The 27,868-nt window shown below is 33.8% G+C and overlaps 2 protein-coding genes across 5 annotated transcripts in view; both read right to left on the bottom strand.

Annotated features, from left to right (window-relative positions):
- Positions 1 to 1,927: 1,927 nt before the first annotated feature.
- LOC126378047 (irregular chiasm C-roughest protein-like) overlaps positions 1,928 to 27,868 on the bottom strand; it is a 416,593-nt gene continuing 390,652 nt past the window's right edge. For 3 of the 4 annotated variants that reach the window (XM_050026146.1, XM_050026143.1, XM_050026142.1), the window contains exons 8-22: positions 18,998 to 19,082; positions 18,598 to 18,686; positions 12,478 to 12,580; positions 10,393 to 10,526; positions 9,718 to 9,841; positions 8,406 to 8,551; positions 7,846 to 7,999; positions 7,324 to 7,559; positions 6,848 to 7,030; positions 6,266 to 6,446; positions 5,234 to 5,335; positions 4,887 to 4,979; positions 4,275 to 4,375; positions 3,704 to 3,779; positions 1,928 to 2,166 (exon numbers count right to left, since the gene is read on the bottom strand). In XM_050026146.1, the coding sequence (XP_049882103.1) occupies positions 2,132 to 2,166; positions 3,704 to 3,779; positions 4,275 to 4,375; positions 4,887 to 4,979; positions 5,234 to 5,335; positions 6,266 to 6,446; positions 6,848 to 7,030; positions 7,324 to 7,559; positions 7,846 to 7,999; positions 8,406 to 8,551; positions 9,718 to 9,841; positions 10,393 to 10,526; positions 12,478 to 12,580; positions 18,598 to 18,686; positions 18,998 to 19,082 (1,842 nt within the window). In that variant the 3' untranslated portion in view covers positions 1,928 to 2,131. The remainder of the gene's footprint in view (positions 2,167 to 3,703; positions 3,780 to 4,274; positions 4,376 to 4,886; positions 4,980 to 5,233; positions 5,336 to 6,265; positions 6,447 to 6,847; positions 7,031 to 7,323; positions 7,560 to 7,845; positions 8,000 to 8,405; positions 8,552 to 9,717; positions 9,842 to 10,392; positions 10,527 to 12,477; positions 12,581 to 18,597; positions 18,687 to 18,997; positions 19,083 to 27,868) is intronic. The other variant, XM_050026145.1, reaches the window with a different exon arrangement.
- LOC126378203 (zinc finger matrin-type protein 5) overlaps positions 9,742 to 27,868 on the bottom strand; it is a 233,798-nt gene continuing 215,671 nt past the window's right edge. The window contains exon 4 of the mRNA XM_050026423.1: positions 9,742 to 9,751. The gene's annotated coding sequence lies outside the window, so the exon portion shown is untranslated. The remainder of the gene's footprint in view (positions 9,752 to 27,868) is intronic.

Below are 27,868 nucleotides of genomic sequence, written 5' to 3'. Positions count from 1 at the left end.
CATAATATGATATCTCACCTTTTTTTTCATGCGTTTTTTTAAATAAATTGTCTCTTACTAAAACTACTTAATAGGTACAATCACGAAAATATACTTTCTTGCACACACAGCAATACAAAGATACAGAAACAAAAATAAATATTTTGTAAGTTGACTCTTTATTGTGTTTTTTTATTATTAAATTAGCGTGTATACATTAAGTGTATGTTTTCTTATGCGCTGCCATTTTGAAAAGCGAATATGAAATGACGCCTAAAGCAGTGCCTGACATCTAATAAAAATCTTCAAATCTTTTTAAATAAGGAACGATTTTTTTCAATCGCCAGTTTTAAAGCCCCACCACGGAGAGCCCTTACCAAGGCTTCAGATCACAGGCGGAGAGCCCTGAGAGACCCCAGAGAGCTCGTCACTTACCATTGATAGTGTCTCTCTGATGTTTCTCTTTTCATCACGATCCAACAACGTATCGGCTTTTTTAGGATGTGCTTTATTTTCTTTTTAGCATCCTGTGCTTCGGAACACGCTTACATAATTAAGTGAAGTCATGAGTAATAATTTTATGTACCTACCCATTTTACGACTAGAACCCTGTCACCCTAACGTATTTGACATTTAGTGAAACTGACAGTTCAATTTAATAAAAAAGTTAATGTGACATGATACCAATATGTATAAGTACATATTAAAGCTCGTGGCTATTGCCTGTACCTTTTTTTTCACGTGACTTATAACAATATTTTTTTTAAATGGTTCCCGATACAGTTACAACCGGGTGAGAGCCCTTAGCGCTCCATTTGTCCGGCCAAGCAGTTAAAACCTACAAAAAAAGAAGGGTAGAGTATTTATGTCGCCTATATAGATTATCCGTCAACTTAGTGAAGACATAATCCCCGACTCTAAGTAAGATTCTTCAATCAATAATTCTTTATTGCAGTAAAAAAGGATAAAATACTTACAATAGGCGGCCTTATTGCTAAACAGCAATTACTACCAGGCAACCTTATGGTGAAAGAACCTTTAGTGTGGCTATTCGTTCTTGTTATTGTAAAAAAATGTAAGGAAGTAATTTTTGCATGCCAAATTGCGGCAAAACATGAGATTCTCACATTTATTGTAAAACCTTTATTGTACCATGTTTTATGAGCACATAAATAATTTTGAATTTTTGAAGTGACTTATTGTGGATATGCCGCAAATGGCATTAACTACGGAGAATTGTAAGTAGGTACCTACTAAGAAGATTAATAGAACACATTTTATGTAAAAACTCATTTAATCTTACTTCTCATAATCATTTTAATTCGTAAAAACTTTCAGTAGTAACTTAAAATAACATTTTCATTCACAAATTGACATTAACTACAAAGATAAAATTATCATTCTAAAATATTAATCTAAAATCCTTTGGACTTATTCGATTCTATACAAATGGAGTTACCGAAAAAGAGATTAACCATTTCACAGAAGTCATTTTCGAAAATAATTTCTTCGAATTTTAAAACCACATTACAGTAATAACTAACAATAAATTCTTATTCCGAGTGAAATTCAAATATTTATTGTAGTAATTGAAGAAAGTTTATTAGGCCTGTAATTAACTAAAAAAAAACGAAGAATATTGTTTCTTGCATTATTGTAATACAACTTAAAAAAGAAGATAAGAAAAATAATGAAAACGTATACATTATTTTTCATAAACCTATAAACACTTACAGATAATAGTTTAAGCTTAAGTCACGTAATATTTTTATAACATTATCATGTAAAAAGTTACACTCAGTCTCAGATAAGATCTAGATTTTCAAAATAATCTAAAAATTCTATACAAACTCGCTTAAATTCTAAATCAGTTAAGAAATAATTATTTTACTTAATGTAAAAGTATTTAAAAACACAATCTAAATTACTAATTATTTTTTCTTTGACATCAACACTTAAAGCTTTTTCATTTTAGGCTCATTTCAAAACTTATTTAATCCTATTAGAGCGTGGAAGTAAAATAATTCAAATTCCATAAATTTTTACTACCTAGCACTTTTACTGCTATAACATCCAAATAATTGTCTTTTTCTAATTCAGTAAAACATTTGACATATTTTTTTTTATTTCCTATCTACAAAGGTTTGACAAATTAAACGTGAGTTCCAGTCGTTTGAGATCCACTACCTGTAAATAAAACAAAAAAACATTTAAAAACAAAATTCACCCTCTGTTTGAGAGTTATTGTCCAAATTCAACATCATTATGAGGAAAGAGAAGGAAAAAATAAAATAAAAGAAATCTTTCTTCAGGATAATCTTGAACTTAAGTGATGAATTTGTACGATCATTTTACTGTTATGTTCCAAGGCGAAGACAGGTCGAGTCAATACTGACCTGTATGATAGTCTAAAATTTAAAACGTTCAAACAAATAAGGATAAATCTGGCTATTTAATGCATCAGGTGTCGCTTATGTTGAGTGTTTTAAAATTTTGACAGTTTCCCATATTATTTGAGTAAACAAGTATATTGCTTTGGTTATATTTAACACTATAACTCTTTGCGCAGATTTTCACTGCAAAATTACAGTAATATTCATTTCTTATCTTATCTTATCTTATTTAGCCTATACGATCCCACTGCTGGTCAAAGGCCTCCCCTTGATTTTTCCACTCCTCTCGACTTTGTGCGATCTCCGGCCAATCCTTGCGATAAGCATTGAGGTCGTCACACCATCTTTAATATTCATTTATAGATCGGAAAGAAGAATTTAGAAAAACTTATTTTCAATCAAAACTGCCTTTTTCTAACCGGCTGTTTTTTCTTTTGGTAACTAACTCATCCTTCATAAGGGATGTACTTCACGTTGCTCCACATTTTAGAGCAACTTATAGTATGGAGAACTAGCAAAATGTAAGAACAACACACAACAGTGCTCAAAAATGCTGTCGCCTACATTTGAGCTTTTGTTTATATCCCGATAGCATTTTAAGGAATCAAAATCGTAGGGCTTAGAATTTTGGATAATGCAATAGAACGTTAATACACGGCAGATTAAACGCAGAAGAAACGCAATCGTTTGATCCTCGTTTGATCAAACAAATGTAAGACACGAACGCCTTTCTATATACAAATGGTGCTCCTGTACTTGATAAAAAACCTTACGTGTATTGCCACTTTTAAGGTAATGAAGTGAAGAGTACCTAGAATATTATGCAAGCTAAATGTTTACTAAAGGACTTAGAGAAAAGAGATCTCAACTTTGGACCTAAGTTTAAATTAGCTAGCTTTTTGTAACTCATGAATTTTGGAAGGTCAAAATATTAAGAGACATTATTACGAAAAACAAACAAACAAGCCAACTGTTAATTGAGTAATTACTAACAAAAAAAAATTAATAACTTTAGTGGCATAGTTTGAATAAATTAATTAAATTGTTGTCATTAAGTCATAAAAATTCAAAGTCACAGACGCCCACGAAGAGGTGTATTCAGTACAAAAATAATGCAAATCCATTCAAAGACTGTTTTTGAAACCCTGGTGAGATTGGATAAAGTATGGAACTCACAACCCAAACATTAGATGAATCGTACACAAGACTCACTGAAAGACCAGACGACCTAATGATTATACTAATCAGCCTCTCAAGTAACAAATTTCTGAAAAGCAATACTGCAATGAAATTTCATAAAATATTTATATTTTAAATTTACATTTTCGTACCTTTGGTAGTGATTTGACTTGATCCTTGGTTAGGCAGAATGTAAAGAGCCCCAGAAGAAGGTGAAGTCTTAGGTACCTGCAGAACAAGAGATATATGTACAATATTAATGTTTACTTTAAAATTATGGGAATAAAGAAAGTACGAAAGTAATACAGAAAAAAAAGAGGAAAAGTGTGAGAGCGAAGTAAACGTGTGAAAATTCTACTTTATAGAGGTATTAACTCAGAATCATGGTCTGAATCATCCCCCTCAACATTCGCTACGATGTCACTAACATCCAGTATGTGTAATAAAGAACGCAAACATAATAATTGCAAAATAATGATGTCTTTTTGACTGTGATTTTTTTTAATCCATGCATAAATCATCAAAATGTATATCAACATATTCATAAAGACGTTTCTAAGTGAGAGTGTGTCTCTATATAAGGTACACAAAATACTTAAACATAATATGGTGAAGATTCGTCATCAAACCTCAAAACTTTGAAACATTCGCGCTATTAAAAAGACTTAAGGTGATTTGTACCACAAATAAAGAAAAATAAAAGAAAAAAGTGACGAGTCTTACTTGTGGTTGAGCGCCGCTATTTGTGGACGAAGACGAAGGCATAGGACTAGTTACAGGACGCGAAGACGACGAAGAGGACGGCGAAGAACCAGATGTGGCAACTATTAAAATAAACATAAAAAAACACTTCTAATGAAACTATACAAGTGCAACATACTCCAAGTCCTAATGATAGGTACTTATAGGATACTTGACAACATAGTCAAATGAGATACTTGTTACGAAACGCTAAAACGAAAGTTTTCTTTGGATTTTGTATGGAAGTACTATTCTGTGACGTCATCAATGAAGCGGTGAAACGTCGTACCCATTGTTATATAATTCATAAATAAAAATTTAAAAAAAAAATCGAAATTTAAAAAGAGATTGATTTTTGATCATCTTTGACTGGGCTTCTATTTCTAGATAAGTGGAAATAGTAATAATTAATGGTAAGCTATAAACATTCTTAAGACTCTTACGAAATAAAAAGTCCGTTGCAAGTATTTTACTGTTTTTGTTAAAAAACATAATTATTAGGTGAGAATACATACTTTGATACTATCTGTCTATAGCGCAGCAAATAAACCGTCATTCTCAAATTTAATTCTAATAAAATACCAAACAATGTACCTGGCAAGGCTAAATTTGAATTCCTGATACTATAATAAGGTGGAGGAGCTGGTTTTCCTCCTGAACTGGCTGGACTTATTTGTTGCACATAAGCTGAAAGAGAAAATACTGGTTATCAAAAGGTTTCAATACGAGAATATTAGTATGCCCCTCCATCAGTCACATGGCGATCGGTGGGAGACGTCAAGTGCGAACCAAAATCTTAATGGTACCACAAAATGTTTAATTTATTTCTCAATAAACAAAAAGAAAGAACTATTTAAGTAGCAATGTAACTCGTAGACGTGTATTTATGATATATTACAAACTTTATGAGGAAAATAATGAAGAAGTAGAAAGTGACTTACATAATGGACCACTGCCTCTTAAGTAGGGGTTTCCATAAGTGGCAGCATATCTTATGTCAACGCCAGCTGGCACCACCACTCCTGGATTTGCCATGGGTATCACTGGCGACAAAACATAAAAGTTAGTCAATTGACGCTCTTGTCTTGTTTTAGGGAAAAATAGGCTCCGCAGTACTCTGTCTGACGCAAGTGGGATGGCACCCAGAGTAGTCTTTTACAAAGTTATACTAGGACTCCTGTCCTTCGCCAAAAAAAAGTTAGTTTATTATAGTAATAATTATTAGTATAATATGGATTAAACAATTTCGGTAGGTATACTTAATGATTATTATTATTTTTATATATATATATATATATACTTTTCTATGGAACACACCAACTCTTAGTTGTGAAATTAAATCCGTAAATTGACAATAAATCATACATAATGATGATTTTCGATGACAGTAAAACCACTCGTTAAACTTCGTCTGCGACGAACAATTTTGTCTCCTGATAATCGTCCAATAGAGGAAATTCTCAACACTCAATATCTGACCATACAGAAATACACTGAGTATCGAAAGCTTATTAGATAGAGAAAGAGTGACATAAATTTTCTGAGTTAACTGCCTGCAACCAGTAACATTGGAGAATTTTATCACCTTGGACATTTTTATACAATCGGATCGTAGTCGTATCCAATACTAGGCAACGTTATAGCACCATAAATATATATTTTTTTTTCAATTCAGCAAAAGGGTTGTGAGATGGATTACTAACCTCATCAATCCTGGTTTTAGGGTTATTAGTGAGCCGCCAAAGGCCCTTGGCTCATGTAACGATTACTTACTTACCTACACAAGTAAGTAATAACCGGGACCAACGGATCATCTTACTTTCGGACAATCAGGCGATCAACTTGTAATGTCCTAACCAAGGGATTCGAACCCGGGACTTCTGGATCGTGAGCCCAACGCTCAACAACTAGTCCACGGAGGCTGTGACAATAAGTACTTGTTACATTAGAATCAATTACTTGGGCACACTTACCATCAGGTCCTGCTAAGCCCGCCAGCCTTCCGCAACTCGCTTGACGGTTCAATGACCCACAGTGGCTCGGAAAGGTAGACCCGGTGCTCCTGGTCAGCGATCCAGTAAGAGAGTCCCCAGGAGGTACGTAGTCTCTAGCATAGTCTACATATGGCACGTAACCGTTGCTTTGGCCGTGAAGCTATTGAGGAATATGTGAAATTAGTTCTTATGTCGCAGTTTCAGAAGAATTTAATGCATTAGTAATATTCTGACACCAGAGTTAGAAGAGCAGGACAAAAGGGCAGACATTGTTAAGTCAACACGAAGAAAGATTTCACATTACTAGAGTTTTCAAGTCCTCGCGCCCTTTGATGAAATTAATGCATAATAGTTAGTCATCAAGTAATTGAACATATCTAATATTAAACGTAAAAAATCGTTCTCGACTAATTCGAAATCATTTAATGCGAAGGCAATACTTTTGTGAGTGTAATTTTTAAATATTCTTAAGCTACGGAAAAGATTGATTGACTGGTTTTCTAAAAAAATTAAGTTATTAAAGATATATTTATGGTGACAGTGGCATTTATGAGCACATACCTTAAAATTTAAGTTATTGATAGGCTGATTGAAGTCTCCACTATATCTCTGATATTGTTTCATCAATTCATTATCATAACCAGCATCAGGCAGAGGTACAGGACCAGCTAGTGGAAGGCCAAGATTTGTGGTCAGATGCAGAGTTGAGTGAAGTTCTGTATCCGATCCACCGTTTGAATGGTCCTAAAATATTTCAGCATATAATAAAAATCCGATACACAGAGTAGTAGAAAAAGAAGACATGGGTGCCAGTGCACCATCACTCTATCTCTTACGTAGTAAGTAACTATTAAGTAATGTATGGGGGTGTGAAAAAAAATATATATTCATAGTTGCATTTACTGGATTTATAATGTGCTTTTGTTTTTTGGTTAAAATCAGTATATCTACCGCTGCTGAAATGTTACGAGAGAAAGCCCATATAGCCAATTCACGATAAAATAATAAAGAATATTTAACTGGAAAGTGAGACTCACCATATCGCAGCTTCCTTCGACTTGCCTCAGCTCCATCTTCAGGTCACTAATATTGGAACTCCTGTCACTATCCTTGAACTGATCGACACAAGTCTTCCCGACGTCAGTGATATCAGGTTTCTTCTCATCGGACATTCTAGTTCTTCGATGACAGAGCATGATGATCAGCATAATAATTAGGACAAGGATCGCTGCTGATGCACACGCTGAGATGATTAGAATTATAGGGAAGGTTTCTGAAAAATTATGAATTTGTTAATTTGAGTTACTAGTGGACCTGGCAGATATCCTATCCAATCTCAGCAGTGATACTCATCTATGACATCAAAATTTCATACAAATCTTTTGAGTGAATATTAAGACACTTAAAGGGAACATAGCTGTAAAAAAACTTCCACAACAGACAAACATGAATCCAATCTTTTGGGTAAGTTTATAAAATACGGACGAATAAAATTGTCTCTGATTTTATTCAAACATTTCAATAAGGCAAAGATAAATGGAAGAGAATTTCATACTCACTATCAGGTAGTAAGCGAATTTCAATGCTATCTGTCCCATACAAATTGCTGACACTGCAGTTATACGTGCCAAAATGTCTTGTCTGGCTCTCTCGGATGATCAGAGTAGACTTCATCATTCTGTCTGTTAGTGTTTCTTCTAGAAACGCATATTCCTGGTAACATACAACAGACTATTATATACATAAATAAGATCACACCATTTTCTCGTTAGGATAAGCAGAGTCCGTAGAATTCCACTCACTACAATCCTGATACACTACTATCGCTTCTTCCATTGTCATCAAAGTCTTACGACAATAATAATATTATCTTATTTTATCGATCTCAAATCGGTAAGTTAACTTTTATAATGAGTGTGTTTTACCATAAGCTGATGATAAATCTTGGATAACCTACTCATAACTTATCTGGCAGGCTATAAGACACTTCACAGCAAACGGTGTGACAGAACCCCTTAATAACTATTATTTTTATAAATACATTAAATGCTAGTACATTTTGACATTTTAAAGAGTATTTTTAAAGCCGAAAAAAAATTAAAATTTCTTGAATAATTACCTGATTATGAAAGGAATTAATCTCCATGCCTCCAAAAGTCCACATAACGTAGTCAGGTTTAGGAACAGAGAAGGACACACATTCAATCCGAACGCTGTCTCCTTCTACGCCGTACTGTGTTTGGTTTGATAGAATTTTTGGTGGACCTACAATGCAAAGAAATGTTATAAAAACTTATTTATAATTTTAATACTAGTGATTAGTAATCAATATAAATCCAAAGATATTAAGATATTAATACGTTTTTCAATCCTTTGTTTATTATATTTATTTTCAGCCAATGTTTTAACCGTAACCGTGTTTTTTACGTAATGGTATAGAGAAGTATAAATGTTGAATCGCATGCAGATATTAATTTCTGATTTTATTAATCTCTATCTGACACTGTAAATGCATCATAATAATTAATTTTCTAACTAAAAAGCCACCTCAAAACCTCTCGCTTATTTAACTTGCAAAAGGCCATCAAAATCTTTTCATCTCGATCCAAAAACAAAACTACCACACAGGTGTTCCATTGTTGAATTCAAACTTTTATCTCCGACCCACTAGTTCCAACTTCCCAGTTTCCAGTTCCAAAGTTGTCTAGTTCGCAACGCGTTTGGATTGGGAATGGTCTTGCAAACGACATTCTATGCGGCAACTCTGCAAGTCGGCAAGTTGGTTGAACCAACAGGTTGATGTGAGCCCCGCAAATTGACAACCAGCAGTTTGCGATTCGAAAACTTTGATTTATTGCTTTGGGAAGACAGGGGGAATTGATTTGAGGTGTTTAAGGGACGTGTTTGGAGTTACATACTGATCAACTGGCTTTTTCTCATTACTAATTAACTTTCTTTAGATAATTTGAAATTAAAAGTAGGCTACGATAACCAACAGGTTGCAGTGAGCACAGAAAATAACCAATTTTCAAGTTTCAAACTTTAATTTATTGGATAAGGAAGATAGGGCCAATTAATTTGAGGATTTAAAGGCATTTTGAATAAACATAGCGTTTGGCACGTAAAACACGATGACCGTTTTGACATATTGCAATATTAATGATCAGTCGCATCTACAAGTTTTTGGACTATAACCAGTATTGCAAGTAGTATTTAGCTGATTATGACTGTTTTAATTCAACATATATTATATTGTAAATGTTTACTTTAAACTTATATTTGTATATATCAAATATTGGTTCCGAATGGAATAAATTAATTGCTTCTTCAGGAAATAATATTTCTTAATAGTATTTTTATTATATTTATTTAGATATATAATATCCCAAGGAGTATCTGAAGAAATTAATCGAAGATAACCACGATCTTACCTTTTAAGTATACCATGGCGGAAGCTTCAATATCCTGGTAGTTCTCCACGCTAGCTCTGCACCAATACTGGCCTGCAGTGTGTGCTGATATCGTGAGTGTTAAGTTTGGAGACTTGCCGACTCGCTGCAAACAAAATTCAAGCTTAGGAAAACTTGTAAAAGGTTTTATCGGCTTGGCATAATGGCATGAAGTGGATACGAACGCCGTTCATGCTACTCGTACAGACGCCGAACTTTTAACAAAAGACGTAAGTACCTATAAAGACTAGACAACAAAATATTTTATGGTAAAATGTAGAAGTATCATTTAAACAAGAACCGAAGGACGAATGGTTTATTTACTTATGTATTTTTGTTGATGTATTTTTTCATCGCTAAACACGTGATATTAATTTATCAACTTTTGTAAGTTGGATTTCAATGTACTCTTCTACGACTTTAAAATACTTGCCTGTCCTTGTACTGGTACATCTCAAGTATTGATTTGTCAAAAATTGATTTGTCATCTTGAATGTTATCTTTACCAATTTCTTTTTCTTTTTTTCAAATTTTCTTTATCTTTAGTATCTGTTGTGATGGTGAGGAGATGCCATTTTTTTAATTTTCTTTTTCACCTCGCGCTATCGGACGTGTTGTTTATATAAAAACTTTGTATATAACAATGAAAATACTTACAATAACTCTCTCGTTGTCATATCGAAGCCAAAGCACCTTCGGTTGTGGATGACCATTTACCAAACACTTCAATGTTGCCGTTGACCCTGCTTCTCCTTCCACGTTCTCAGGTCTTGATATAAAGGTAGGACCGTCTGTGAAATTCGCATTTATTAGCAGTGATTTTCGAACCAAGACCTATCATAGGAAAATCTCAAGTGTTTCGAATTTTAAATAATGCATTTTCGTTTTATTTTACAATTGAGTCTTTTTTATCAGCTTCATCAGTTTGACACACCTATACAACCACATTTATTTGGGACACTAAAATTGTTTAAGTAGAAACAGATTCTTTATAATAATTGTTTTCCTTATCTACTACATTTTCACACCAAACCCTTGACTGTTTCCTCAAAATTAAGCACACTGCCAATTTTACTGCTAAAATACTTTCTTATATTGAAGTTCTCCTTGAAAGAACAATTTAGCACTTCAATAATATAATTATACCTCATATTGTTTCCTAAATATTACGTTTAATTATAACTGCGACACTTTTCCCTTTATCCGTGAATTCTAAGAACATAAATAGACTGTACAATTTTCCCATTTAGGACTGGTTAATACAATAGTAGTATGAATTCTCTATTGTAATACTGAAGTGACTTGCCGCTGGTTTGTTAAGCCCCATTGTATGTTGCAAGGTTGGGTCATTATTGAGATTTGTGGAATTAAGCTTTTCAGAAACTGACTTATTTACTTAAATAATGTAATACGAAAGGAGAATAAAAAATTCTTGACCTCATTAACAAGTAAACAAGTATTAGAGATTTATTAGGCATCCTATACAGTCCTATGTTATCATGCAAGCGTTGTCATGAAAACTAACAGACTACCATTACTTGTGGTCCAACAAACCGTGGCTGAAATGTTAACTGACGTATCTGTAATTTTTTAAAGCTAAAGTTATTTGAGTGTTATTGACAATTGTAAAAGGTACAAATAAGTTTCGCCAAAAAATACAAATACGTCAAGTTATTATTAGAATGAAAACAGGACAGATGTTATAGTACACCGCTTAGTGAGACATATCTCTCGTCACTGTCGCACTAACGGTTTACAACGTAGTACGAAAGAGACAAAAGATATTTATAACATTTTAATCAAGTTAGGTTTTTTGGACCGCTGGTACGCTGGTAATCTTTGTAGAGGTAGGCAGAACTACAAGTTATCAAAGTTATTGATGAAAGCTATTGATGTCTCAAAATTATGTCTTTAGAAAGGCACATAATTATTCCTTGTGTAATATTAATGTTACCGTTTAATATATTAAAAGCCTCACAAAACAGGCCGTCAATATAACTGGAATAATTCCAAATCGTCTAATTAAGAGTATTTGATGTCTTGACTCGCAAAATTAATGAAATTAATATTACAAACGTAAAGCATTTAGCCAAATTTAATTTTAACTCCCATTGAAATTAAAATACTTACCTGAAATTGCTTGAAGTTATTACCTATATATTTTTTATCTTTGAATCGGCTGTTCTCCTTATTATTGGTACCTACTTTGTTTAAGAAGTTAATACGTAGAACATAATTATTAATGTTGGTAATTACCCACTAAGTATCAATTATTTTAATCTGTAAGTTGCATGACTGATTGTCCTTTTAAAATCCAAGTGTGTGATTTTCGTTCGCTTATTTAAACACTATTTGAACTCAAATTTTCTAATCTTACAATGAAGATGGTATATTCTAAGGTAGTATAATACATTCTACATATCATTGATATAATATAATTTATGATACTAATACCCTCATTAGTACATACGAATAATAGGCAGAAGATAGAACTGTCAAATTGAAAATTAGTGATGTGACATTGGCGTGACTAAATTAATGCTTTCTTAAATTGATTCCTCTTCATGAACCAATATAATCTTCTCAAAGGCTTGACTTTCGAATTGTTGCGAGAAAAAAAATATGTAAGTTTTGTTAAAGTCTATTATAAACCGAACTATGATTACTATAATGTAGATGGTTTAGGACGAACTCTTACTGTGATTTTGCAATAAGAGTTTATGGCAGCTTTGGTGTACTTACAAGTAACTTCAAGAGTTTTGGTGTCAGCACTTTTTCCAACAGCGTTGTGCACCTCGCACTTCACCGTCGCTTCGTTGTATTTCCTTGTAACGTTTGTTATTATCTGTTGAAGAAAAAACTTGAATAAAGTACCTACCACAATAAACTGAGTCTGCAATAAGAGGTTATTAAACACGTTAAAGAATATTTTCAAAAGTCATGACGTTTTCGCCAATTCCCAAATGTCTACTTACTTAAATATTATTTCAGTTTTTTTTTTACTGTTTCTTCGAAGCATTCAAAGAAAATGAATTTGATTATTTTAAGTGGGTTTTCAAGCTGTTAAGAAGAATAAATCTTTTATTGCTCTTTTAAATTACTTTACTTATCATTTTCACTTAGAAATTTGTTTTTCTCAGAATTCAGAACAAATCATTCTTATAATTTTTTGAACTTTTTGTAACTGAGTAACGACACTAATTTTACAGTTGACAACTCTTGCTAAAATAAACATTGATGAATCAAACATAAATTAACAAATCTTTTTCGGAACCAATCCGTTCGAATCGCATAATCTAGGCGTACATATCGTCACTGGAAAGGCAAAATTACGTAAGCGCCAAAAGGCCATTTCGAGAAAAAGCCGTTTAAAGTTTCATTTTTTCGTTTTTTTATCATAACTTTTTACCCAATTATCCAATTTAGATGATGTCAATGTAAGGTTACATTGTTTTTTAATTTTCTATGTCCAGCAATACATATCATAACAGTTGGATTGCTATTTTAGGATATAGTGGCGCTTACGTAAAAATGACTTCAGTTTACAGTAAAGCAAATTTACTTAACCGCCATCTGGTTAAAATATTATTTGGAAGCAAAATTACTTACAGCTCTTACGACAATGCATACGAGAACGACAATATTTCTTTAAATATAATAATACTGTAATGTTAGCGGAGTAAAAGTTACTGAAACGACTTTTACACATCTGCTTTCATTATGTCAAAATTGCCTAAAAAGTGATCGATTGATTATGTCAGTTCACCAAAGATTCTTTAAAGTAAGTTTTTGTAATATCTTACATGGGTAAAACGACGTAAGAGACAAATAATTATTCTTAATACCTCCTTAAATTACTTATTACTTCAATTGATTTATAAAAATAGCTATTAAAATACTGAAGTGCCAGAAATAAAGTTTCATAAAATATAAATAATAGCGTACAACCCGTTATCTGTTTGTAAAAGTTTCTTTTTAACACTTTCAAAGACAGAACGTATACGGACGTTCCGATTCCAAGGTGTCATACTACCTATTATGAACCACCAATGACCCATGGTCTCTGTTCGTGAAAGGGTTAAACGGTTTTATTTAGCTAAACCCGTACGGTATATTTGTATCAAAATTAGATATTACAATTTAAGTACCTTCCTGTTGTCAGATTGATCTGAAATTTGGTACGCACCTTTAATTCCGATGTCAATACAATATAATAAAATCAATAACATTATAAATCTAAGATGGCAGCCGGTACATAATGGGGGATTACATAGGGCAGCGCAGGACCGATCGTCGTGGAGATCCTTGGGGGAGGCCTATGCCCAGCAGTGGGCGTCATACGGCTGATGATGAAAACATATTTTTCCAAACCCCCTCAATATGGGTATCCAGTGAAATAGCTACACAAGTAGAATACTGTGATTATGTCAAAATTTAAAATCCAAGATGGCCGCCGTTCCAAAATAGCGGACTAGGTACCAATAAAAATATGTAATATGTATTGAGGGCAATATGGGTATCAAATGATAGGACTACACTAGTAGAATACTGTCATTATGTCAAAATTTCAAATCCAAGATGGACGATATTACAAAATGACTGAAAGAAGGATGTTGCCCTTAATTTTGTCGTTGGCATCCACCGTCCATAATATGCAGGGCAGCACAGTGGATCGCTGGGTAATGATGCCGCCGACGAACTGGCAAGGAGAGGATCAGACACCAGGGTATATGGACCCGAACCAATCCTGCCGATACCTTTCAGTCAGTTACGCTCGTGGGTACGGGACCATACCCAGCAACTATACAACGACAGATGGGCACAGCTGCCCACATGCAGACAGTCGAAGGATATCATGCCTATGATATCCAATTCACTCGCCGACTGCTTCGCTTAAACCGCAATGACCTCCGAATAGTAGTGGGCAGTATAACGGGTCACTGCCCACTCAACAAGCACCTATTTAACTTAGGGATAACGGACAGCCCACTTTGCAGAGGCTGTCTGGACGCAGAAGAAACTGCCCCCCATGTAATCCTGGAATGCATGGGAGTGTCAGCACAACGGGTAAAAATCCTCAATGGAATGGGGTCGCTCCGCAAAGCCTGTGAAATCCCCAGGAGGCTTCTGAGCTTCTAGAAGGAGATAGGTTGGCTTACGTAGTCAACAATTACACGCATAATGGGCCACCTTAGAGTCTAAATGCGGAAAACAGAGCCCACTAACATAACATATGCAGGACAGCACAGTCGACCATGCAGTAGTATATTTGGGCTCAAAATTGTTTGAATTAGGACAAGCATACGTGGCTCTAAGTCGAATCAAGTCTCTGGAAGGGTCAAGTCTTTTTAATTCCTCAAGAATTTCTAATTCCTCAATAATTCCCCTTATTGTTTTTCAGAGTATTTACCACGAAGTTTAATACACTTTTCCATTCGCTCGAACCAGGTATTATTTAACATTTATTCCACTCCAAAGTAGAGTTGTTCAAAATGGCTGACTTGAAAGCGTTGGCCGCTTCTTCACCGCACTGGAACCTTTGACCGCGAAGAGTTTCTTTTTTAATTTTAGGAAATGTAAAGAAATCATTGGAGCTTAGGTCAGGATTGTATGGAGGATGGTCAAGAATTTCTACGTTTTCCTGCTTCAAATAATCGTTTGACGAGCGGTGTGTGAGCTTGCGTTGTCATGGTGCAGCATCCTGCACCCCTGCGCATCATCATGCGTCGCTTTGGGTTAGATTTTCGAAGTTCGGCGATGACTTGTGGTAAACAAATTGTGGTATACCAATCCGCATTAACCGTCCTACGATCTTCAAGTGCAATTGTCGCAACATGACCGATTTTCTCCACGAAGGTAGCCACCATCTTCTTTGAAGTGCTTCGAGAGCGAACAACTTTAGTCGACTTTGACTCGTTTTGGAAGACCCAAACTGTGGATTGTTGTTTGGAATCAGGATAATAGCATAAATCCAAGATTCGTCACCACTGATGATGTCGTACACGTGATTTAACTCTCCTCGATTGAACCTCTGAAGAGTTTTCTTACACCATCTGACGCGGGCTACCTTATGATCGTCAGAAAATGCGGGATGCAACGGCAAGTTTTCTCACACCAAGTGCCTCATGCAATATCGTTTAAATGGTTGTCCCTGAAATGCCTAATAACGCCTCTATTCTCGGTATGACAGCAACGATATTATCTTCAGTGAAGGCGGATGTCCACGCTCGAATTCTAAATACCAGCGTTCGATGGTTCGCAGACATGGCACTTCATCGTGGAATAGAGATTTTAACTCTTTGAAACACTGAAGTCGCGGTAGGCCTCTTCGAAAGTTATAGAAAATTTTTCTTTGTAAGATTCATTTTCGGACGTGACCTGACAGATTCAAACCAACGCTGTGACTAAACAATTGCATTAATCCTAATGCTTTCAATTGTTTTGATATTCGAAATTCCAACAAATTTGAATTTTGAGTTCTCAATTCAAAATTGGCGCTAAATATGCAAACGACAGAACTTAAAAAGTATAACAAAGTCGCTTTTTCTGTCCCTATATCCCTATGTACGCTTAAATCTTTAAAATTGCGCAACGGATTTTGATGCAATTTTCTTTAGTAGATAGAGTGATTCAAGAGGAAAATTTATAGGTATGTATAATAACATCCAATAAATAGTGTATAAATACTGTTATTTTTGAGGATTTTAATGTGATGTCGTAAATAATTTAATTTTTCCTCAGCATTGCACCCGAGCGAAGCCGGGCGGGTCGCTAATAAATTATAAAATCAATTCTAAAATAGTTTTACTTTTAGATCTATTGTTAAAAAATAACTTCCTGGGAAACTTACTGCTAGCCCACAAACTTGCTTAATAACAGCATAAAAATGTGAAGGCAAATTTACGTACACGCCTTACTTATTCTAAATACTGTAAGTCAAAATTACTTATTCGCCATTCACTGCATAAACATGCTAAGACATTTTTTTCTTATACGCCTTACTTATTTTAAAAGCTGTAAATAAAAATGACTTATACATAGTCTATTTTTTATTTTCAGTAGTCCAAAATTACTAATAAAATGATACTTTTCAAACTATAGAATTCCAAATTTACTTAAAGTTAATATGTAGTTATTATATAGGAACACAATATTACTTATACACCAGTCACGAAAAAAACACCAAAATCTTGTCGTTTAAGAAACTGGAATTGAAAAAAGTCAACTATTTTTAAATTTACGTAAGCGCCAAAAAAGTGCTCGTATCGCAATGCTACCCAGACAGATCGACGCAGAATGAAACGCTGATTCCGAATATATAAAAAACCCAAAATACCTATTTTGGCGCTTACGTAATTTTGCCTTTCCAGTGACGATATTATATTTATCTAAAATGCACTCTTGATAAACTTAAAATTCACTTTGCCAACAATAAGCCTTTTCAGAGCATGCTTCATTTAATATTTTCGGCTACTCACCGCTCGCACAGAGGCGTCTAATGTAAAATGCATCCTGCAGGTATCTGGCGTGCCAAGAAAATTTCTAAATTCTCTCTTGCAAAGAATATTTTTGAGACGAAATGCAAATTTTGGCTTGTAAAATTAATACGGCGGCCACGGAAGAAGTCACTTAAGAGAGCAGAGGAATTATTAATGGTGACTTTAATTCTGGAGTGGGGTGAAAAAATGAGTGTATTAGAGAGTTTTGAACAATGGATGGGAGAGAAAAGGTGGGGTGTTATTTTATGGTGGATTATAGGCACCTCTTGTTGTTAATACTCGGCTCTTTAACTAAACCTCTTTGGTAAAAGGGGGACTCATAATTTTCAACAAAAGCAAAAACAATGTTCAGGAATTAGACGATAAAACAAATGAATGAAAAGTAATTGGCAATTCGCTTCAAGATAAAAAAAAACCCAACAAAATTTAATGCTAACGATAAAAATGGAGCTTTTACATTTTAGAATATTACAAGTTAAGTACTTTTGTATCTCTAATTCTTTTATTCTCAAACTGTAAACGTTGGAAACGTACTACGATAGTTTGTTTTTTTTTCTGTAGCTGTGCTGTTTACATATTTATGAGCATTTGAGTAATCGCATACGTTTGAAATAGAAATTACACAGAAATAGCATCTAGGACTTCTTCAATCTAAGGATGAACAATACATCATCATTACCCTAGCGCTATCCACTTTTTCACAGGGTCTGCTAACCTAACCTGAAGGTTTGACAGATTCGTTTTTTTTTAATAGAAGCGACTGCCTGTCCGACCTTCGGGATGGATCCCGAAGGGAAAACCAGCCGAATACAGGTTAGATCACATACCACTGATACGCATTTCTTGGGGATGAGGGAATCATCCTTAAACAATTTATTGGCTACTTGACAGCTTTCGGATATAAGTATTTAAAAAATTTCAATTGCTTATTTTATACCTCTTAAAATATTTCATTTTAAGAATAAGAATAAAATAAATTTCTCGAAAAAATAATAGAAAAAAACACATTTTTCTTCAATCATTTAAAATTTCGCGCGAAATGTTCGTCACGTGACATCTTGCCCAGTGACGTCACAGTTGAACAAACACAGAAACTGTCAAACAATATCACTTGAAACCTATAGTTTTTGTTTATTTTGTGAAATATGACGTCTCACGAAGCCCAACATGGCCGCCCGTGTTTAGGGTTTTCGTAATACACAGATAAAAATGCATTCTTATTTTATAAAAATAAAATATTTATAAGTGATCTTATAAAAAAAAGAAAAAAATATAATATAATTATCGTTGGTTGGATAATAAAATTTTTATTGTTACAGCTGTCAAGTAGCCAATTCATCAGTTACAATTAATCTTAACTCACCATTTCATTGCCAGCACTACCAACTATTGGATCATTGTTGATGTACCATCTGTAAGTTAAATTGTTCGGGTTTGCAGTTGCTTGACAACCTGTGAACAAAAAAATATAATTTTACCACACCAAATTACTTTACATAAAGTTAAAAGGATTAAAGATTAGATTAGCAAAATTTTACAAACTCTGGATAAAATACATATATATTGTGCTGGAAGACATAAATATTTATTTATTTAAAATGTTCTCCTAAATATTCAGCTGCTACTACCACCTCTATCTTATTTCTTTATCTTTATTATCTCGTCTTTTATTATCGGGTTCCTTGACATACACAGGAAACTTGTGTCTAATATTATTATGTAAAATACAAAAAGGGCAAATTTAGTAATGACACAAAACTCACCAACAGAAATAGTATCGCCTTCCTGTATCTTCGAGTTCAGTGCTCTCGTTTTTACAAACACTCGAACTTTTGGTGCAAATTGTACCTGCAACAAACGCAATGTTTAAATATTTTGAAGTTTTCAGTACACAGGTACATGGTTAGAAGCATTTTATTTTTTAATTTTAGAACGCTCTAACCCGTTTCTATTATTTTTCTACATCATTTTCCTGTATCCAAAGGTTTTCTGTAAGAAATATTATTGCTGTATGGGCAACAAGCCTCCAGTGTCCTTATTTCTGTATCTAGTGTCTGTTGTGCTCAATAAAATATATTTAATATACTTATAAAACCATATATTTAAGATATAATTACATAAACAGCAGGCAAATTCATTTAGAGGACAAACTTCCTCTTATACTATGCGACTATATAATTATTTCTTGGCCACTTGTATATTCTTGAATTAATTTTAATCTTCTTCTTTGCGAGTCGATGGCGATCGATACAAAATTTTTGCTGACCAATAATTGGCCACGCTTACGGAATTGTCAGTGGCTTCGTAAAGGTAATAGTGCAGGTGTTAGGGCACTTAGAACAGCTTCTACACTTTGTAACGACCCCCCCTTACATAATACATAATAAATATAAATAAACCCCACACACTCCACTCACGACTAAACTGACCAGGATTCGACCCTGGGTTATAGTCAAATTAAGTGATTAAAATGGCCATTATTATTGTTGTGATCGTCTAGTATAAAGGTAGGACCTTATGTTGTGTTTTGTAGTAACTCAAATTCTTTTATATGAAGGTAGCTGAGTCAGATATGAATGCATGTTATTGAGGGCATGTAAATAAAGAATAATACTAACTTAATATACTACATATATACTTAATAACAATACAAATAGGTTATAATTAAGTCACTATTGTAAATGAGAAAGTCAAGTAAGTATCTAAGTAATAGGGCAATGGAATGGAAGTTATTATAAATATTTATAGTTTAAAAAACAGTCAAGTCAACGCCAAGCAAACCTAAACTTAATGACACTGATTAAAGCTTATAATTAATCAAATTAAACAAGAGAGACTTACAAGAAGGTAAGAAATAAGTTAGTTATTTAAAATATGTTTAGGAATTTGGTTTTATTATTGTAAAAGATCTAGGAACACAGGAAAAGGATTAGAATACCATACCAACAATGTAATAGTATAGGGTGCCGTTTCGAGCCCCGACCACGCTCACCGGCGAATGAGGCCCTACCCTGATTTAGGCCCCTCTCCGAAAGAACATATGGAATGATAAGCACATAAAATATGTGACATATCAGGAGCATTAGGTAAATAGTTGGTAGGTAAAGGGAAGAGCTTCCCAACACCAATTTCACATATGTAATAAAATTATTTAAGTTAGACAGATTTACATCCAATCTAACAACACAACTCATTGTGATGCATAGTTAGCACCATAGCCATGGCGCAAAAAGGTAAGTATGTGAGCGACTTAGCAACCGGAAGCCAATATGCAGCTACTCATCACTGTCCTCCCCCCAATACACCACAGTGCAAGAGGATCAACAGAAGCAGTGACTACCGAACTGGATTGACCCCAAATATACTAAGCAAAAGGTCCCTAACAAAACGAATGAGCGACTTAGCAACCGAAGGCAATACGCAGCTACTCATCACTGTCCTCCCCCCAATACACCACAGTGCAAGAGGATCAACAGAAGCAGAGACTACCGAACTGGATTGACCCCGAGTATACTAAGCAAAAATGTCCCTAACGTCCCTACTATGGCTTCAGCGGCATTGCAATAACACCAGCCATAGGCATAAGTATGATTGTGAGATGGATGGTCATGAATATGACACCAACCATGAATCACAAGAATATATGCAGTCAAACTGGATGTAATTGTTATGCATAAATGCATTATTGCAATAAAATTGCATGTTAGTAAGCAAACAAGTTGCATAGTGAAATCAGGCCAGGTAAACCCCTGGACAAGGTATAGGTTGTAAAGTTAGGTATGTCACAAACTAGCAGCAGTGACATTAAGGTGTTATCAGGTAGAAGAATAGTAAAATAACACAAATAAATTGTGTTGAATTGGTTTGTATATCAGTGTAATCAAGCCAGGCAGGCCCGGACAATACAGTAAGTATATAGAAGTCATGTTAAGTCACATAGATGAAATAACAACACAGATTCAGAGTATATAAGTTTATTCAAAAGCCATTATCAATACCATTACCTTCATCTCATGGTATCCAGACTTTTATAATTCAATTCAAATTAGTAATTAATTGTATTATTTACATAGCTTAATTAGTCACAATAAGCTGATAGGTCCAGAGTGGGTCATAATAAATTTACATTATATAACACAAGAGGACAAAGTTGACCCATACCATACAATACTACTACTGATTATATGGCATCGGCTAGAGTCTTCATACTCGAAAGCATCGCCACGCACAACCGCTCATCAGGAGGAGGCAATCCAACCTGACTATCCAAGTCGCAGCGCTGGCTCGATACTGATTATCTAGCTTCATCTCATATTGGCGGATGGTCATCCTGTCCCAATATCAGAAAGAAGGTCATGGATAATAATATCTCACCGCCCCACTCCTGTAGATAGCTGTATCTCCCAAAGCACCACTATAGAACAATCCAGAACCATGTTACAGTGGTAACAACAACTGTTCCTACAATTATTCTACATTGACACAGTGAGGTAGCAGGCCGTAAACCATAAAGGTTCACCCTGTGTAACTTCAGATTGGTTTTCGAATAGAATCCTCAGGGGAATTCTAACTACAATAAAACACAGCAAGGTTACAATCCAACCTGGACCAACAGTCTAGGTTCACAATATAAGGTAAAAATCTAAATCCATGAGGATACCTCTAAAACAAGGATACCTCATTCTGTATACTGTTCTCCCCATCTCCAGGCAATAATTATATTACCTCGAAATGTGAATCGCAACATACAGAACTACAAGAAGAACATTTTTGTTCAGTCTATGCGGCAATATGTACAATTTTCATTGTAAACATTGACACACAGCCCAAACATAACCAATAAGAAAAATAAAATCCAGTCAGAATATATCGCAAGCAGTCATTCCCTACGCGTCAGTAAGTGTCAGTCAAAGTTAAATAGATAAACATACATAAACTACATTTAATAACATAAATAATAACAAAACACAAACAAAGGTAAACAATCACAAGCAGCACATGGTCCCTATGTTCGCAAGCTTCCCTACACACTTTTGACACATCCTACTCCTATCGGGCCCTATCTTTAGCGTAAAATTGTACCTGTCGTCTGAGATCTGATGATCTCAGACCTGTTTCCAACGATGCCTGTAAGGAAAAGTAATTAGTACACCACACTTCCTATTTTAAACCTAACAGGGTCCCTACAGCGCACTCCGCGGACTTTTGTCGGACAAAACCCTAAATATTTCACGTAATCTACGCACGGAAACTAATTCTAATCCCTATTCTAGCGCGGTAGACGACCAGCTACACCACGGAAGGTTCGAATAGCTGATTAAAGAGCAAATTTACATATTTTGACAAAAATAAAAATCGCGCACTGTAATCCTGAGCTACGGAGCTCTCAAAAGTCGCGACAGCTGGTAATCCAGCAGAACGGATCCCTACCGACTTACAGAATAGCTAGTCCGACTTGAAATTCCTAAACCGGCAGCACCTCCTGCTGTTCTTGCTCCGAGCGAAGTTCCCAACGAAGTCCCTCAAAAAATCGTGCAAAACCCCTTTTATACCCGTTATGCTCCGCCTCATCTCTCAGGCAATCGCGATATTGCTACCACTAGCGCCTCAAAAACATCCAAATGACATTTACCCGACATTGACAATCGAGGTATTTATTGAAAATCTCATACTTCCTATTGACATAAAAATATTCATTAAATTTTATTTTTATTCCTAAGTAGACTATAATACTAATGATGTTATTTATTTAATCAAATTCTATTTAATTTATCAAATCAGAACTGCAGAATTTTAGATAAAAAATATATCCAATTTTGTAGAATTTCTAAAAAGCCAAACACTCGCTCGACCATTTGCCTGACGTTTCTCGCACACATCTGTAATTTACATAATCTACACAAACCAAGCTCCTCAACCTTATTGGCTGTTTCTCTGTGTACGCGAAAAGTGGCGTGACTTCTGGATTGTTCTATTTTAGGGTCTAAAACGCGTACAATACAACACCTTGTCAACAATCCAAAAACGGTTCCGTTTTTGGAGACAAAAACCATGAATAATACCTAAATTCCTCTATATCTCTTAAACTGTGACAATTAGGTAGCTGAAACTTTCAAAAACAATGCATCTCCATTGCCATCACAACTACAAATTCAAAGAAACACAATAAATCAAACATTTAAAAAGATCCCCCACTCTACAAACCCGATCCTCCAATGCATGTTTTGGCTTGTCATTAACAACGACAACATACTAGCAATATAAAATTCACGATCAATTCACGTTCATGTTTTTGTTCACTAAATGTTCTTTCAATTGTAGGCACGGAACCCCTCAAAATAATGCGATTCACACTTGGCATTATTTTAGTTTTACTTTTTTTTCCATGATTTTTTCAATTTTCGCGAATTACAGTTCTAAAAATTAGAATAATATTTTAAACGATAGGTACGAACTTCGTATGCTTTATAAATCAATTTCAACAAGAAATACTACGTAATATAGCTATTATTTTCAATTTTGTAAAATATACCAGCTCAAAACCCTTCAATCATATATTTTTACATCGACACCCTTTTGGTGCTTGCTACTCCCGCGAAAATTCAAACTATCCCAATGTCAATTTTTGTATTTTAAATAATTTTATTCCATAAATTCATACATATTCTTCCAAAATAACATCCCTATCTCGAATCCTAATTAACGAACTCTAAAATTTCGTATACCTTTTTATAATCTATGTATTCCTGTGACGTAAACTGAACATATCCTTCATTCGTTCTCACAGTTAAACAAAACACTTGAATCAAGTAGTGTGGTTTGTATTGTTTGGACAATTAGTGTACTTTTTGTGTTAAATATAATTATTAAACCTTTCAGATTGTGTTTAATATGACTACAGAATAGTGGGAATCATAATGGAAGGAAGACAAAATAAGATGCAACGTACGGGTTTTAGCTACAATAATTAGTAAGATTGAAGACTTCTTGACGATGTTTATAATGTATCCTATAAAATATTCACTCACCAGGTAAGAAATTAATAAATACCTTTTGTATTCGTTAAGTATTTTATAGAGAAATTCGTAGTGCAAAAAGTCACTGTTTCAACCATTTGTTCCAATTTTTCTTACGATAATTTCAACTATCAAACTGCAATCACACTAAATTTTATTACCTAACTCCATGTGTGGAGAGATAGTTCTTATCAGGACTACAAGAATTATTTGAATCTGTTTAGGATTTAATGAGATATTAACAGATGAAATTTTTCAAATATTCCTTAGATTCCTACACATGCTCAGTCACTAACAACCTTGTTTTATTGATGAGTAATATAATAATTAGTAAATTACATACCTACCAGACATGAAATCAACCAATAGTTTCTGGACTGATACATAAAATAAAAAGTTATTAGCAAAACGGTTTCGCTTAAAACTGGCTTTCATGATGAGATTTGATCTCCCTTCATATTGTTTTGAGAATAAGAATGAATCCTACTCCTATTGTACTTACATGTTTTTATTAGTTTATTAGAATCCTGTGAATCACAAATAATACCTGTAGAAACAATAAGCAAATGCAAGTCATTGTCTTAGTAGGTACTAGACAGTGGTTATGCTCACACATAGAATTTACCCCTAATTTCAGTTTGAATTACTTTCAGTATCGTCCAAAGATCCAGGAGGGACAGATATCTACTCCAAACCTGGAATCTGTTGCAGAATATTAAAGAAAATTATGGGAAAACAAATGTGAATGACGGACAGATTTAGTAAGATGAAAGATTTAAGCCTACAAGCACACTACTGTTTCTCACATCAAAGGTACATTGTTAATTATGAACATCAATAGTAAATAAAGCAGTTTTGGAGAAAAATAGTATGTTTCATTAATAATACCCTGGTTGATTATTTTTATTGATATCGTACAGCTCCATCTATTGGCAAGCTATGGTACTACAATGACTTCTAGCTATCAAGCTGCCTAGAAATGAAGTCCTGCTTTTCACAAATGTCAGTCCTTTTCCCACTCCATCTATGTACGAGTAGATGCACTTATCCAAATCTATTCCCTAATAGATGGCGTTAAATTTATAAAAATAATAAAAAAGTTGCCTTATAGGAACACTAGGTACAAATTAAGAAATAAGTATTTACATAATGGTATACATAAACATAAACAGCCTATATACGTCCCACTGCAGGGCACAGACACACATAATGGTATAATCACTAGAATATCATTATCACTTCCATATAGGTTTGTGCATACATACACACATACATAAACCCACGCCCATCTCCCCTCCAGGGCAAGTAGAGACCATTGAATTCCATTTGTTTGTAGGTCTATGAAATTATGAAACCTAAAGGTGAAACAAAGCCTACATGTTTCTCAAAGTTCTAATTATGTTTTTCCTGTCTAAAGTCATAAAAACAAAAGAATATTATAATAATAAAAATATAAATTCAAAAGACGAAAATAATAAATAAATGTCGAAAAAATATTTCACCCCATAGCCAAACCTTTTAGTTACTGTTAAGTACTAACTTTTCGACAAATATTTAACACATTATTGATGTACATTAAAGTTTATTGAAAATAAACTAGATGACTCCATCCGCGACGATTATTGTGGTGCGTTCTGTTACAATCGCCCCCTAAATTATTACGTAGTTTATCGTAGTGATAATTTATAAAAAATAAAAGAAACACCACAATAAACTAGCCTTAAATAAATAAAGCAAACCTTTATATTACTATAACTTCCGGAAGAAGATCTTATTAAGTCTTTATTAAATCTTATACACAATGACAATTTACCTAATTTCCCCCCCAGGAATGACCGCCCAACTCCCCTCAAGAGTAAAATAAATAAATACTGAAATAATAGCAAAATTTTAAAATAAAATATTTCATTCAAAAATACTGTAACCATAATAATATACAAGTACACTCATGTAAGTATACAGGTATACTAAAATGTTTCCTAATTACTTCCCTAAATATAAGATATAAAATAAAAATAAATAATAATATTATATAATACTGCTTACTCCTTTGAGAACACGAGCGTGATGTCAAAATATTACTATATATAAAAACAAAAATATCATAATTATACATCAATAATATTATTAAATAACCATAATAATTAATAATATACTAATTATTTTAATAATTAAACCTTTACTGAATATAATAATAAATTTAATAAATATCTCTTATAACAATTCCCATAATAACAATAAAAACGTAAAAAAAAAACAAAAATAAATAAATAATTACTCAATAATTGAGTAATAAACAAAACAAAAGTAAACTATTTAAAATTATTTAAATTAAATCTATCAAATTCAATTAAATCTAAATATAAAGATAATGATTTCAATACAACTAGCGCCATCTATGAGAGAACATTGGAACTAATGGAAGTAGGTCAAGTCAATAACCTAACCTATAATCCGGTCAACGACCACTTATCCCTGACCTCGATCAATGACCTCGACTAATGACCCCCGGTATCAATGACCTTGACCAATAAAACCAATCAATGACCCCGTGTCAATGACCCGGTATCAATGACCTTGACCAATAAAACAGATCAATGACCCCGTGTCAATGACCCGGTATGAATGACCTTGACCAATAAACCGATCAATGACCCCGACCATTGACCCTTCCGATTATTGACCTTGATCAACACTAACCCTAGCTAAATTACCTACCCTGGTCAACAATAACCCTATTTAAATTACCCGCGTATCACAACCGCGGTCATCAACACGTTTACGTTAATAAACTAAACATACAATAACAAGCAAATAAAACATTTAAAATCCCTATCTAATTTTAATCTAACTTATTATATAAAATAAAATAAAAAAAAAAAAATACGATAAAAAAAACAAAACAAAACAATTAAATAATACATATCAACGCACTCTAACGGTGAACAACGGAACTAATAATTTGTCCGTCAATATGAGACTCTATGCGAAGTCTAATCTAATAAAATGTCAAACTAATACTCTTACTCGTCACCAGATGGCAGGCAAAATAAAGCATCTATACACGAACCGATTAATATCGATTTTAGTTTAGATCGACCGATTTTGTTAATTATTTTATTAAAAAAAGTAAGATAAACCTACATCAAAACGTAACAAATTACATTCTATAGCCTTAGATAAATTGTATCTATAAAAATACTCAATAAACACGCTTATTTAATAAAAAATGTTTGCCTTTGTCAAAGTATGAACCTAAAACAAGGCTGTATGTAAGATGATCCTTGTCTACGTACTTAGATGAACCAAAAACAAACAAATTTAATGTCAGATTGACAACTGGAGAGAACCATCCGTTGTATTACGATTATTTCGTCGTGATTATTAAATAAATCATCGTAAATAAGAAGATTCTACCTAGTAAAAACATATAAAAGATAACACAAGGTAATTATAAAAGTTTGGTTATTTAAAATACTACGTCATTACGCTAGAAAACCTTCACTTGCATTTTGTTCACAACACGCTTACAATGCTATTTTGTTTTGTTTTCAGTTACGCGCATGTTTCTACATAACCTACAGCTTCGGAATGATAATATAGCCCTGCCTAACTATG

This window comes from Pectinophora gossypiella, chromosome 25 (assembly GCF_024362695.1).
Source record: "Pectinophora gossypiella chromosome 25, ilPecGoss1.1, whole genome shotgun sequence".
Classification (NCBI taxonomy): domain Eukaryota; kingdom Metazoa; phylum Arthropoda; class Insecta; order Lepidoptera; family Gelechiidae; genus Pectinophora; species Pectinophora gossypiella.
The sequence above is the reverse complement of the archived record's forward strand: the minus strand, read 5'-3'. Positions and strand labels throughout refer to the sequence as shown.